At 36.6% G+C, this 14,842-nt stretch overlaps 1 protein-coding gene across 1 annotated transcript in view; it reads left to right on the top strand.

Annotated features, from left to right (window-relative positions):
* The window catches only part of TESK2 (testis associated actin remodelling kinase 2), a 58,241-nt gene that overhangs the window by 15,504 nt on the left and 27,895 nt on the right, over positions 1-14,842 (top strand). The window contains exon 4 of the mRNA XM_026665751.2: positions 7,977-8,025. Coding sequence (XP_026521536.2) covers positions 7,977-8,025 — 49 coding nt within the window. The remainder of the gene's footprint in view (positions 1-7,976; positions 8,026-14,842) is intronic.

Here is a 14,842-nt window from a genome sequence, read left to right as displayed (position 1 = left end):
CATCCAGATTGTAGCTATTTACATTCTTGTTTTGAAAGATAGAGGTACAAGCAGGGATTGTACTTCTTTCTTCAATCTCACCTCAGGGGGTAAGATGTTCCAAAGGGGAGGAACCACAGCAGAAAAAACTCTTCTGGACTCTAGCAGCCAAAATTCCCTGATTGACAGAGCCAACAACATGCCCCCTCTGCCAGTATCAGTGGGATGGGCCAGTACCATTGGGATGGATTCCTCAAGTAACCTGGGCCCACATCATGCAGGCACTTTAAAGGTAATAGCCAACACCTTTAATTGCACCAGGAAATAAACTGACAGTCAGTGCAGCTCACAGAGCAGTGGAATAACATGGATCACCCTAGGGACCCCAAGAACTGCTCATGCAACCGCACTTTGACAAGTTGTAGCTTCTGAATGCTCTTCAAGGGTAGCCTCATGTAGAGTGCATTGCAGACTCTGAAATGTGAGATGACCAGGGCTTAAGTGACTGATACAGGGACTCCCTATGAAGGAAGGGTTACAACTAGCATACAATGCAAGATTGGGAAAAGGCTCTCCTAGCTGTGACTGCCACCTGCTTTTGAGGTCCAGGAGAACCCTGAAGTTGTGGATCAGATATGTTTGAGGTAGTGCAATCCCATCCAGAATTAAAGTCTTGAAGCTCTGTGCCTCCAAACCCATTCAGTTTTGCCAGGATTCAGCCAAAGCCTGTTGTCCCCATCTGGGCCCTGACAGCCTCCAAGTACCATGAGAGGATAATGACATCAAAGACCTGGAGGCTTTCACTGACCAGGAAGGGCAAGGATCTAATTGACAGGTGGTTCCATCTCTTAAAGTTTCACCTCCCAAGGAAAGATTAATAACTTTCCCCCCCTCGTTGCAGAGAATTGATGATCTTTGTGGTCCTTTCCAACCCAATCATTCTATGATTGACATTAATATTTAAAAAAATGTGAACACGAAATCTCAAGATTAAAAATATAAAACAAGCATTTGTGTAGATAATAAACTAAGTCACGCATGATTTGTGTGTTCTTTTTCTCTAAATGAATCAGCTTAGTTTGGGGAGAAAATGAAGTTATAAAATCAGAATAAATAGTTATGCTTCCAAAACAAGCATGTTTAATTTTGTATCTAACTTAGAATGTACTGTTAGTCATTCTCTTAACTCTGTATTGTCAGACTTAAATTATTAAAGCATCTTGATATGACATATGCTTATTCAAATATTTTAATTTTAAAAAATTAAGTTACTTTAATTTTTATTGTTTTTTTCTTTGATTTTTGTGAGTCACCCAGAGTTATTGAAAATTGGGTGTTATACAGATTTAATAGAGTAGTAATCATCATCACCATCACCGTATACCATGCCAATACATTATAACATCCTATGTTCTTGGGAAGAACTTGAACGCCAACACCAGATAAAGAACTGGCAGCTCTGATGTCACATTATTGTGTATACAATAGCAACTTTGCCAGAGGTTACTATATATTACAGAATATTCAGAATTGACACTGGTAAAATTTATAAATCACTTTCTACTGGTGTTTGCTTATTTTTGTAACCTTCTAAACAGATGATTGAGGTATTACTACTTGTGTTATACCTCCATAGTTGAACATTGCTGATAGTAGTTTTCTCTTAGAAATGAGCTTTTACTACATGCATTTTACAGAAATGATTTATTTGTATCCTGGTTTAAAGTATCTGGTATTTATTTGTTTTATAACCATGCCAAGGAAAATATAATTTGCTTTGCATTTGAAAAATTTCAGCTTCAATTCCTGGCATTTCTCAGTTAAAACCATTATTGATTATCAGTGCTGGGAAAGTTCTCTATCAAAAGCCTTTGAGAAATTGTTGTCAGAATAGATAGTATTGAGCTAAAAATAAAAAATGGTTAACTGAGGATCTGGCATGTGCTCTTTTTCTATTTGTAATGCGTTTAATTCTGCAGTTCTTCATTTTTTACTTTGCTTGGTTTTTGTAGAAAATGTGGCTGTTACTAAAACGTCTTCAAGTATCTAAGTTCCCCAAAATAAGAGACATTAGAAATATTTTAAGTGTAGTTATTTTTTTCTTATTCTACCTTTATTTTATAAATAACTCAAGGCAATGAACGTAAGTGATGCCTCTTCCTCCTCCTATTTTTCCCCACAACAATAATCCTTTGAAGTGAGTAGGAGAATTGTGACTGGCCCAGATTTACTTTATAGTTACACAAATCTAACAATTCCCTTGCTAATTAAACCCATTCTGAGCAAATTAAACAAAGCAAAAATGAGTCATTCCAAATGTTCCTTTTTACATTTCATCTGTTTTTGTTTATTACAAAAGAACAATCCATATTTTGGGAGTATTATTGTATGTTAGTATTTAGGAAGGAATAAAATATTATAATTCTTTCAGCAAGTTTTGCAGAAGAATATTGTAGATTGGAAAAGAATCTGGATCAGATAATGTACTTCTGAATCCATCATAATAAGATTTTAATAAAGTTGCGAAAGTAAAATTCAGACATATCATGTAAACTCTTTCAGATAGGGGGATCTTGCAAAAGAGCTTTATATGGACATAGAGATCCAATATACTGTTAGTCCTTCTATTTGCTAATTATTCCAACACACTTTTAAAGCCACCACTCCTGTTTTACACTACTGTTGCCATTTGCAAATTGTTTCAACATAGTATTGTTTACCTGTTGGTGAGTTTGGAGCTTTCAAAAAATCTTTTTCTAAAGATAGCTGAATCCAGAGGATGTCAGTCCCTCAATGCTAGCTTTTTTCTACTTCAGAGGCCCATTACTGCATTTATTGCCCTTAAAACTTAATACTCTATGAATTCGCAGCCTTCCCCTTTTCCAGCACAAAGCAAATAGGTTTCTGGAGTTTCTTTCAAATACATGCCTAGTCCATGTGTTCATCACATGTGCATGTTTCTGGTGACATGCAAAATGCTTTGCTTCACAGACTTCGATGGAGGTCATAAGGAAAGATTCAGTTTTTAAAATTAATTAGCAAATCAAGAGGTTTAAAAAGCCTTCTCTTCATTATGTACCAGATCAGCACTGCAGAGTGAACCCTAAATATGCAATACTGTTTTTTAAAAAAAAAATCTATGAGGTGTTCTTCCAGAAAATTCACAGCTTTCCAATGATGATCAAGAATTGGAGGTTAAGAGAACTTTATGTCATCTCTGATTTGCAGTCACTATGCAAGGTAAAAAAAATCATATTTGGAAGAGCTGATAACTTGATTTCTACAGTTCTTCAATTTCTTTATGTAAACCAATATGTAACTTGTTTTTCTACTTTGATAGCCAGTCTTTTCTCTCCCCAAAGCTGACTAGCAACAAAAGGATTAAAAAGTTGCAATTAAATTAAAACACCGAGTTAGTACTTTGATTAAGATCTTAGTAAACAGGAAATAAGTACTTATAAGAAATAAGTGATCCTTTAATTACTAGATAATTTATAATTTTATAGGTTAAAAACTATCATGAATTATGTTTAGAAACCATTTTTTAACAGTGAGATATTTCATTTGGTAGATTCTGTTAACTACACTGAGAATTTAGAATTTAAATAAATTTTCACTAAAGTTTTGTGTGTAATTTGAAATTATGGATCCATATCTCTAAATATTATTTCTGGCTGCAAAATTGTTTTCCTAACTATATGAAACTGTTGGAAGTCGTACCTAGTAACTAGTACATGTATGCTCTGTTTAGATTAAACTTAAGAAATTTCAGGAACAATTTCTATAATAAAGTTGGTTTTCTAGTGCATCTTAATATGTTTCTTTCTGAAAAGCTGACATAGGAAAATAAAAATTTCATAACATTTCATAAATTGACATTCAGTCAGCATTTTCTATTTTTACAAAGAGGTTGTGAAAGTAAATTTTGAAAAACAAAAAGGAGGTTTTTAGCTTTATGTTCCATAATTAATGATATTTCCTTTGAAACTGAATATTCCAAAATATAATTATATTAACCACTTTATACTAGCACAAGCACATTCACTTGAAAGTAAGTTTTCATCAAAGAATCCATGTGCTACACTAATCCAGTCTAATTAAATCTAGATTTAACTTTAATTACAAGTTAAAGTAGTAGTGTTACACACACACACACACACACACACACACACACACACACACACCGATATAAACTGGTTTTCTTATTTTTGCTTAGTTTCTTATTTTTTCTGGACTCTAATTTGATTAATTTGGGGATGTGTTTGATCTTGTGAATCCTGAGGAAGAGAACAGCAGTTTAGACTCTGGCCCTTCCTGATTAGTGAAAGCCTTTGAGGAGGTGGCAGGAGCTAAGTTGGGACAATAGTGAATTCATCTTTGAGAGGGGAGGTATCACTACTCTCTTTGAAACCATACTCTTTAAGAAACTATCATTCAGTTTGATATATTGGACAATTTTTGTGGAAAGGAGATAAGAGAAAGTGGATGGGATTATACAGTAATAGGTCATCTTTGAGGAGACTGAAATTGAGGCAGAGTGACCTTCATGTTTCTGTTTGATCTGTCTATAGCTTTTGATACTATCAGTCATGCTATCTTTTTGAGACATCTGGGCAGGTGTAGAAGCAGGGGGGCATTGTTTTCTCCTCCTTTCTGAAGGGACAGCTTCATTTAGTGTGGTGGGAAAAGACTGAGACCTGTGCCCCTCAATTGTGGGATGCCACAGGGCTCACTGTTCTCCTACTTCTGTTTAGTATATACATGACACCACAGCAAATTCTGTTGGTACAAGCCTAGATTTTATTGATATGTTGATGATATCCAACCTGACCCCTAGATCAGTGGTGGTATTCAGCTGGTTTGCACTAGTTCGGGCGAACCAGTAGCAAGGATTTGGCGCGGGTCGCCGAACCGGTAATAACTTCTGGCTAGCCATGCCCCCGACCCAGTCACTGGTCCCCCATCATTGGCTTTCCCTATCTGCCTGATGCTTGCTCACTCCGCTCACCTGACGCTAGCCCACCCAGTCACTCCTTAAGGTTTTTTTTCCCCTCCCAACAATCAACTGTTCCTATGATCAGCTGCGCCGGGATTCCCCTTGCTTACTTACTGCTTCGCCCAGGAGGCTTTCCTGAAGCCCAAGGAGGCAAAAAACCCTCCCTCCGCCCCTCCTCCATTTTTTGCCTTCCTGGGCCCCAGGGAGGCCCCAAAACAAAGCGTAGAGGGGAGCTGTGCCCCCCATGCTCCATTTTCTGCCTTCCTGAGCCCCAAGGAAGCCTTCTGGGAGCAAAAACGCCCCCCGGGAGGCTTTCCGGAGGCCCAGAAGACCCCAAAATGAAGCATGGGGGGGTGCTGTACTGGTGAATTGTGTGCTTCTCACAGTAGGCTAATTGGAATGGCTTATAAACCCAGTAAATAAATAAAATAAGCTCACTCCTGCTAATAGGCAAATCAGTGCTGAGAATTAACTGCAATTCAAGACAGATTTTCATAAATACCAGCTTTTTAGTTTTAAAGGAATGATATTTGAGAATATAAAGTACCACTTTCTTTGTAAGTTAGTTTTTCAGATTTATTTCCTATTTTTATTGTTGAAATATATTTTTAGTTCTTCAATGAAAAAATCCAGAATTTGGTATTGTCCTGAACTGAATGATAAATGTATATTTGCAGTCATCTGAGATGACAGTTCAAAGCTATTTTCCCAAAAGCAGTATAAAATACTAAGAACTCATTTGCATACGATATAACATCAACCATTTTGTTTTTCAGGTTTCATGATACTTAATCCGGACCTCCATTTTCAAATTCAGTTTATAAATTTTTTTGAAGATGTCTGTGTTAGAAAATGGTTAGGTAGCATAAAGAATAGCAGTTACTAAAATAGCAAAATACCAAAGAAACATTTGACAGAGGTACTTGTCTGATGTTAAAAGAAAAACAACATATTGCCCAAGAACTGAATGGTGGCAATAATGTTTAAACCAGTGGTCCCCAATCTTTCCAGTTCTGTGGACTGGCAGAAGTGGTGGCGTTGGGAGTGGGAGAAGGGATGGTTTCATGCAATTGCCTGCCAGTTGTGCGGTCCAGTTCCCAACGGGCCGCAGCCAAGTACCAGGCCAAGGACTAGGGGTTGGTGATCCCTGGTCTAAACCATAAAGTACAAAGCCAGTTCATTGTTGGTTTTTGTATGCAATCATGCCTCAGACTCCATTCTTTTTCCTTCTTTCTGTTCCTGGGATGCATGATTCCATTTCACTCTTTCAGGCATGATATTCTTCCGATTAAAATTGGAATTCCGATTTTTTTGGGAATCCCCCCCCCCTTTCCCCCCCTTCTTCTCCTCCTTCCACTCCCCTCGGAGGCCCCGAGTCAGGAGTTGCTGGCGGCTCAGCTCCAGTCCCGCGTTGCCTCAGGAAGGGAAAGGCAAAAAGGAAGAGCCGTGGTGGCGCTTTACAACGGCAGCAGCGGCTCCTGGTTTTGCCTTTCCCTTCCCGAGGCAACGCGGGACTGGAGCCGCGTGGAGCTGCGCCGGCGGTAGCAACTCCTGACAGCCCCAGCCGGATACCTGAGCGGAGCCCGGGCGGTGCGAGCGGAGGCCGCTGAGCGGCAGGAAAAGGGAGCTGGGCCAACCAAAGACCAGCCTCCGTGCAACACGCCACCGCCCGGCCCTGGCGAGGGAAAGCAGCGGGCGCTCCCCGGGCGCGTGGCGGGGGGTCTCTTTTGGCCGGCCCCGATTTTTTTTTCAGAGCAGAATATCATGCCTGCTCTTTGTGACTTTTCCATTCCCATCATTTGTTCCTCAGTGCAGGAACTGTTTCTTCTCCTTCTCCCTCTTTTATGTTTCTTTTTTAAGTTTTGGCAAGTGACTACGAAACAACTGAGCTCTGGATTCCTTTCATTTTGAATAATATTTTATGTACACGTGAGACTCAAAGGTATATTATGGATGGAGGCCAAAGTTCAGCTGCTTTCTAGCCAGAACAGGTGATTTTAGAAAATAAATAAATAAATTCTGTCCTCTCCAATTCTTCCTAAAAAAAAATTAGAGACGGGAGGGTTGGTGAACAACTAGGAAGATGTGTTCATATGCAGTAAGGCCTATAAATGTCATATAATTATGTTCTAGTGTATAAAATCAATACTTTCAATTAATGTAACATTTTACAATAAATAGGACATGTTTTTTCTAATTTTGTTATAATGTTTTGTTACTATTGCATGTAAAATTATGTGTATTCTTTTGGCTACAAGTCATTAAAATTGTTTATTACTATTTAACAAAGAATCATTTGGTACTCTGCTTGAAATGAGGGATGGTATCCTTATCTATATCCGCTTATTATTCCAGTTCTAATTTATTAACAAGTTTGTATCATACAGGTAGTCCTCAACTTATGACCACAATTGAGCCCAAATTTTCTGTTGATAAGTGAAACATTCGTTAAGTGAGTTTTGCCCTATTTTATTACCTTTCTTTCCACATTGTTAAATGAATCATTGCCCTTGTTAAATTAGTAACATGGTTGTTAAGCAAATCTGGCTTCCCTATTGACTTTGCTTATCAGAAGGTCGCAAAAGGAGATCTCATGACTCCTGGACGCTGCCACCATCATAAATATAAGTCAATTGATATGACCATGGGGATGTTGTAATGGTCATAAGTGTGAAAAATGGTCATAAGACTTTTTCATAAAAAGTTCAAACTTTTTATGAAAATGTGAACAATTACATACATTCTCAAACTTCTACATATATTTAAGTATAGGACAATTGGAATTTATTTCCTATTCTTAAATACACTAATTCATTATTTATACTTGAATTTACATACATAGCAGTATATTTGATTATAGAAGAGTTGTGTAATATTTTGGAACTGGTGTCATCCAATATTTCTAATTTTTTAAAACTGTGTATGTTCTATAATGATTCAAAAATAATAAAACCCTAAAAATCCACTTTTTCTGATTTAAGATTTTACTCTTGTTTTGTAGGTTTATGGGTGTCTGTGTACATCAAGGACAATTGCATGCCCTTACTGAGGTAAGCTAATTACCTCTCCTTCTCTCAGCTTTGCAAAATTTCTTATGGTGATGCTAAATAATGTATTTAATGAAGTTGATTAGTATAGTTCTGACACAGGTACCAGAGATACAAAATAGTACTTTCCAGTATGCCCAATCCTTGGAAATGGTCTAAAATGATGCTATTATCTATGATATCAACACTTGCTAAGAAATCGAAGAGTACTAGGAGGGTCTTGTATTCACTTTCCCATTTTCACCAGGAGTCAACTAAGGAAAGCAGTGTAATCTGGGTGCTGCATTCATTTATGAACACAAATCAGATTGGTTCAGGTAATGTTTCTTAAAGTTTTTTCTGCAATTGCAGACTCACCACCTTCTCAATAGCCTTCCCCAGAAAGAGAAAGCTGAGAACTGATAAGCTTTCAAGAAGTAGTCTATTGGGACTTACTCAGATAATGCTCATTTCGGAGTAGATCACAAAAATTTTATTCTCCAGATGCATAGAAAATTCCTCAGAACAGCTCTGCAATTATTTTTCTAACTCATCCTTCCCCAGTAGGTTTCTGGGTTCTCTGTCTGACACATAGATACTACATTCATGTGAGTGAGTGTGATTAGGCAGATCAAGCTTTATAGAATGATTGTAGCAGATGTATTTAATCTGGCATGAACACATTTTTAAATATCTTATCAAAATAGAAAATGGTTGAATCATTTTTATCACTTCCGATTATATCATATGGCATTGAACTGAAATATCTCTTAAAGGCAACACAATTTTTAGAATATAAAGAGGGATATTAACATCTGAAAGCTACATAAGCATTCCTATAAATGACTGTATACCATTACCTGTAGTAAGTAGCATTAATATACAGTTGCAATGTATTTTGTATCGGTCTGTATAGATTGTCTTTCTTTTTTATTGATTCTTTTTTAGTCATTCTTTTAACAGATCTTTTATTTTTATGTATGACGCTATGCAAAGATATGAATGCTTCTTCTATTCTTAGTTCCTTACATTTGTGTTCTGTCAGAAGCCTGGCAGGCCATAATAAAAGAAGAGTAAAATGCTTAATTTAGGTTTGTAGGCTGAAACATTAGGAAGATGCTTTGAGAGTTTTTGATAAGAATCTTTCTAGTTCAGAAAAGATATTGAATTTGTGAATTTTCATATTATCTTAATTGGATAATGTTTATTCACTTATTTAATATGCACCTTATCTTATTGTTGCATACCCTTGTGGTAGTCTTCCCCTCCTTGTCTATTTTATTATGCTGCTGTCATTAAATCTCCTTTCTAGTTTTAAAATATCTAAAATAACAATACTGGGTAGAATATGGAACAAGATATACAGTAGGTTGAAACAAACACTTGGTTAACATAGAAACAAGGGACAAGTTGATTTATATTAAATAATTTAAAATGGGTTGACTTCTAGGAAATACCTCTACTATCCTGTCAATATTAACCTGTCCTGATGATAAATGCTGTCTTTCTGACAGGAGTATGTATTCTGAGGTTTGGCCTTCGTTGAGTTATTCCACCTCCAAAATCCACCTCTACTTCCAACCTCCTCTTCCTGGAGTATAACCTAGGAGGAGGTGTCCTGCATTGCCCTCTTTTGATTGGCTCTTCTTCCCCATTGCCTCAGCTGCCCCACTCTTTCGCACAATGAAAATATCTTTAGACATGCTTTTCTCTTAGCAAACTCATTGTTTCTGAAATATTGTAAGGGCAAAGTAAAGTAGCTCCTTGATTAAGAAGCAATCCCTTTACTAATCAATTGTTGGCTGTTCTTGTGACATATTTGTGCATATTTGTGAGTGTCAATTATACTTTAGGATTTAGTGAATGAAAATGAAAGATTGCTATGAATATAATGGTATCACAGACATAGAAAATCTTGTTTGATGGGCAACCTGGTATGCTGGAGACATTTTAACTTAAATTCTCAGCAATTTTTACTAACTAAAGCAAAATGGGAGTTGAGAGTATTTATTTTATTAAGAGTTGATTAACTTGATCAAAATCTCTGAACTTTGTTTCATGATTTTCTGTTTGATCTTTGCTTTTCCATATAGTTTGCTTCTAGTTGCTTATGCAGTGTGGAACTAGAAGGTTCCATACTGTCTTTTGCTTTCTAGTTGCAATATATAAAAGTAGGAGCTATTTCCTATTTTCTTGTTTGGATCATGGTTTTCTTACATGTTAGTTTTACTACATTTTCCATGCATCTGTTCATTAATTGTAAAAGAAGTCTTACATGTAATATTTTTGTAATAGGAATGTCGCATTTTATATCTGTAAAATGAAACTTCAGCTTGCAGAATTTACTGCCATTGGGATTCTTCTGTAGAATGTGCTTATGTGTGTCTTATTTAATGCTGCAGGCCAGAATTGAGAAATGAATGTACCACCACACTCCAATTTGGTGTACCAAATATCCATGGACATGGCATACACTCTTGGGTTTGATATTTTTTGTAACGTTTGGTTTTTAACTGGTGGTTTGCTTTGTGTGACTTCCATTGTTTGTTCTCTATTCCTGACACAAAACAACTGATTTTGGGATTGAGCGAGAAGGCTGTCAATTTCATTGGGAGAAGGGATATGCAGTACATGTGATTTTATTACTTACTGAAGTAGCACGTGCTTCTTCTGTAAGAAGAATTAGGGAAAAGAATTACAAAATCAAAAAGATTTTTGTCTCTTCAGTTAGATGGAGGGCAAAAAATACAATAAAATGAGTTTATTGCACTTATTCTAATCCTTGTAATACACCACTGCAATGAATGCAGAAATTGTGTAGTGCAAGAAAGTGCCAAAATTTTCCTGAAGTATTGGATAAATAGAAGCAGTAGACAACATGATAATGGGAGGTCCTATTTAACATAAACATTCTGAGCACTGGTGATAGTTGCTTTGATATTGCTGGGAGATATGGATAGACTTGTCTCTTTAACACAGGCATCCCTTCAAGATCAAGTAATTTGGTGGAAGATACATACTGCTTAGTTTGCACTGGATCAGGGAAAAATCTGGACCATGTTCACCAGTATTAAATGAAATATTTATTGTTGTATGAGAGTACTTTTGTTTGAAACAAAGAAGTCATGCTGTGCTTTAAAAAAAACCTTAGTATTATTTTTGGCTTGGATACTGTCTTCAAATGATTCAGATACTTTAGTGGTGAAGTCTCTTGAGATCTTAATGCATATTTCATGAAATTATTTTTAGTAACTGTCATGGCCTTTTGAAAAAATTGAACAGAGTTTACCACTTGCACTGCACAAATAGAAGTTATTTCATTACTGAAATGTGATGGTTTTTTCTTATTCAACATTTATCTGTTGAATGCATATGTCTGTCCTTGATTTAAAAAAAAGAACCCCTAAATGAAATTATAAAATCACTGTTGAAGTGTTTGTCATTTTTCTCACAATAAACTAGTAAGCTCTGATTCTCTGATTCCTGGGGAAGGCATCATAGAGCTTTAAATGATAACGATTTTCCTCCCCTCAGGCACTCAGGTTCTTGGGTGAGGGTGAGAAGTTGTGGGGAGATGGGAAATGGAAGGGAAGAGAGATTAAACACGAACAATTAAGTAATAGAGAAGCTAGTCACGTTTTCCCTATAATGAGAATTTTTAGAGAAATTTAAAATAGCTAGCATCAAGGGATTATGAATTCTAACATATCTATAAAATTAAATATGTTGACTATGTGTCCTCATTTTTTGCAGGATGTAATAACGCCTATAGTCTGTGAGTGACCTGTCATTCTTGTTCCTTGTCTCTGTAAAGATGCAAGGTACACACAGATGGATACATTCTGGGACCATCCATGTAGTTTCTTATTGGGTAGAATGCTTACTGCATCCCCTGTCTCCTTACTGTTTTGATCATCCCTAGTCATGGAAAAGTCCAGGAACGCTGCTTTGCCAGCATAAAACTCTCCACTATGTGAAATACACTCCCAACAACAAAGCTGATTTAGCAGAAGTAGTGGAGAAGCTTTTCTAGCTTTTTAGTGAGCTTGTTAATTGGTTCACAATGAATTCTTCCCTTGAAAGAATCCCGTGACTGCCCAGTGCCTCCATAACACCTCTACACAATATCTGTTATTGCAGCCTCTGAGGGTGAATGTTTAATATGGCACCATATAGATACAGAAAAAGAGATAGATAAATGCCTGTTAGGGGAAGGAATTGGTAACTCCATAAATGTCATGCACATGAAAAGGTGACCAAAGGTTGCTTTCACTGTGAAAGGGAATGGGGCTTTAACACATTGATTGGCTGCAATTGGATGTATTTTTGCATTCAGCTGTTGGATAATTTAAGATGAGAAGTGATTGGATGAAAATATTGTTCATGAACTGCACTGTCACAGAAAATAGGGAAGTGTGAATCGCAGTTGATGAGGATTGCAGGAGGCAAAATATGTACAGTAGTGTTGAAATTATTAGCAGATCAAATGGGTTGCAGTATGCCAGAGCTCCTTTGTGGAGCAAGTTGTTTTGTCGCTTCACCTCCATTATGAGTCATTTCAGATGTAATATTAAATTATAACATGTGGAAGAACATCCCAACAAGCTATTTTTTTCTTCTCCCCTCTTTACATGGAGTTTTTCCTCAATTTCTAGTTTTCGCTAATCTACTTCAAGTCAGTTTCAGAACATGGATTGAAATGGATTTGTGAATCATAATTTGGTAATGAGTACTAAGTATCGTATATAATGAAATACGGTAAGCAGCAAGTTGAGGATAATTATATGAAAAGCATGCAAAATCACAAGTGTCTTGGTTGCCAGTTTTGATGCTAATACTTCTTAAATGAGTCATAGTTTATTCAGATTCTCCCCTGATTGCTCAAAAGATAGATTTTATCTTCTTTCAGTAATACAGTGAACAACAGTATTTTCCCCCTAAGAACAACAGTCTTTAATCTGCCTAATGTTTGAATTTGTGTACTTTTATTTAAAATAATATGGCATATTTGGTCATTTTAGCCACCCAGACTTATTAATAAATAGATGGTCTCAAATATTGAAATTAAAAATAAACATATATGTATAAATAAATGTGTCTTTCAACTGCAATCTAATTTTCTTCTATGTAAGCATTTAAGATTTATTCTAAAAGGAAGAAATCTCCATGCCTCAGACAGTACTGTTTTGAAAACTTTATACCGTATTTGCCGGCGTATAAGACGACTTTTTTGCCCCGAAAAACATGCCTCCAAGTGGGGTCGCCTTATACGCCGGTATATCCACTGCCGGCTTTTGGATGCTTGTTGGACGCAGCGAAGGCGCCTCTGGCTTCCCGGATCCCCGCGCCGCTTCCGCTTCATCCCGCTCGCCTCGCTCCGCCCGAGGCTGCAGCCTTCCTGCTCTTCCCACGGCCCCTGGCACTCTGCCCTGCCGCTGCAGCCCCGGGATTTCTGGAGGGCGTTTCCGGTGGTGGTGGGGGTCGCCTTATACGCCGGTCGTCTTATACGCCGGCAAATACGGTATTCCCTATTCTGCAACTTTGAACGTTCACTGTGTTTTATTACTTATGAGTAAGTCAGCCCATAGAGTAAATCCACCTATAGTATTTTAACACCATTATTATCTTGGAAGTTTGCATGTCTCTTAGAGTTCTGGTAACATAGGCTGTCACATGATTAGTATTGGGGGTATACCATTTTAGGATGCTCTCAAAACACTCAAATGTCAATTTCAATAGGACTCTGTCCATTTTTTTAGCATGAATTAGATGGCTGATGCTTGAAGGTTTAATACATAAGAACATCTCATAAGAATGTATGAGTGCTCAAAGGTCTAGCAATTAAAATGTGTACTCATAATTCTGTGTACCTTTGTTAGTTAAACGATGCCTGAAATAAGTCTGTATTTCACGCTGTTGGACATTCTAATTCCTCCCAATTATAGACATGCATAAATAATCCTTAATATTAATTTGGAGCCATGCACCTAAACATTCAGGGTGGAGGCATCTCTCTCTATAGCTGCAAAACATGTGTCGTTATTCTTGTAGAAATAATTATTGACTTCTTTCCTGATACATTGATTTATGTATAATCTGATTCACATGATGTTTCCTTGATATAATGCCATACATATTTGGAATCTTGTGGAGAAAATTAAGAGGCCAAGCCATTTAATGTACATATGAGTCAGTTCACAATGTCTGCTATAACTTCTGTTGCTCCTGTTCATTCAGTTGACAGCTATATATTCTTCCATATGAATAGAGATGTGAAAGTCTACTAGAACATTCCAATATATCACAAAAAATAGTGACTCATCAAACAATTTATATGCTGCCTCAATCCTAAAAGGATAACAAAATAGCTATAAACCTAATGCATTTAAACCAAAAATTCCTTTTGGAGTGTTAATTTTTGATACTATGTTTTTTCCTAAAATAAAACTCATTAAACCAGTGTAGTGAAACTGTTTAAATATAAACAATAGAACAGTAAAATAGAAATGTTTTTATTACTGTTTCATTAAGCAACAGGGAGCAACATCCCTTTAACAAAGAAAATTGTGGCTTAGTTTAAATAAAGATCTTGCTATGTATGCTTTTTTTTCCGCTTAAGTTTTCAAAGTCTAAGCATGAATATGTGAGTTATATAGAGTTGATTTTGGAACAAAGAATAAATGTTCTAAACCACTACTTATTATAGGAAAATATATATAATACAAAACTTAAATGTTAAAATCTAAATTAATATGTTGCGACACATGAGTAAGTAAAGATACAAAGCATGGCTCACCTATTATTTCATTTTTCCTCCTGTCTAAGGCAGTGAGCTCACCAA

Source organism: Notechis scutatus, chromosome 3, assembly GCF_049901735.1.
Source record: "Notechis scutatus isolate UNSWTSFEM ecotype Mainland chromosome 3, rNotScu1.2, whole genome shotgun sequence".
Taxonomy (NCBI): domain Eukaryota; kingdom Metazoa; phylum Chordata; class Lepidosauria; order Squamata; family Elapidae; genus Notechis; species Notechis scutatus.
Note: the sequence above shows the minus strand (reverse complement) of the source record. Positions and strands in the feature narration are given on the sequence as shown.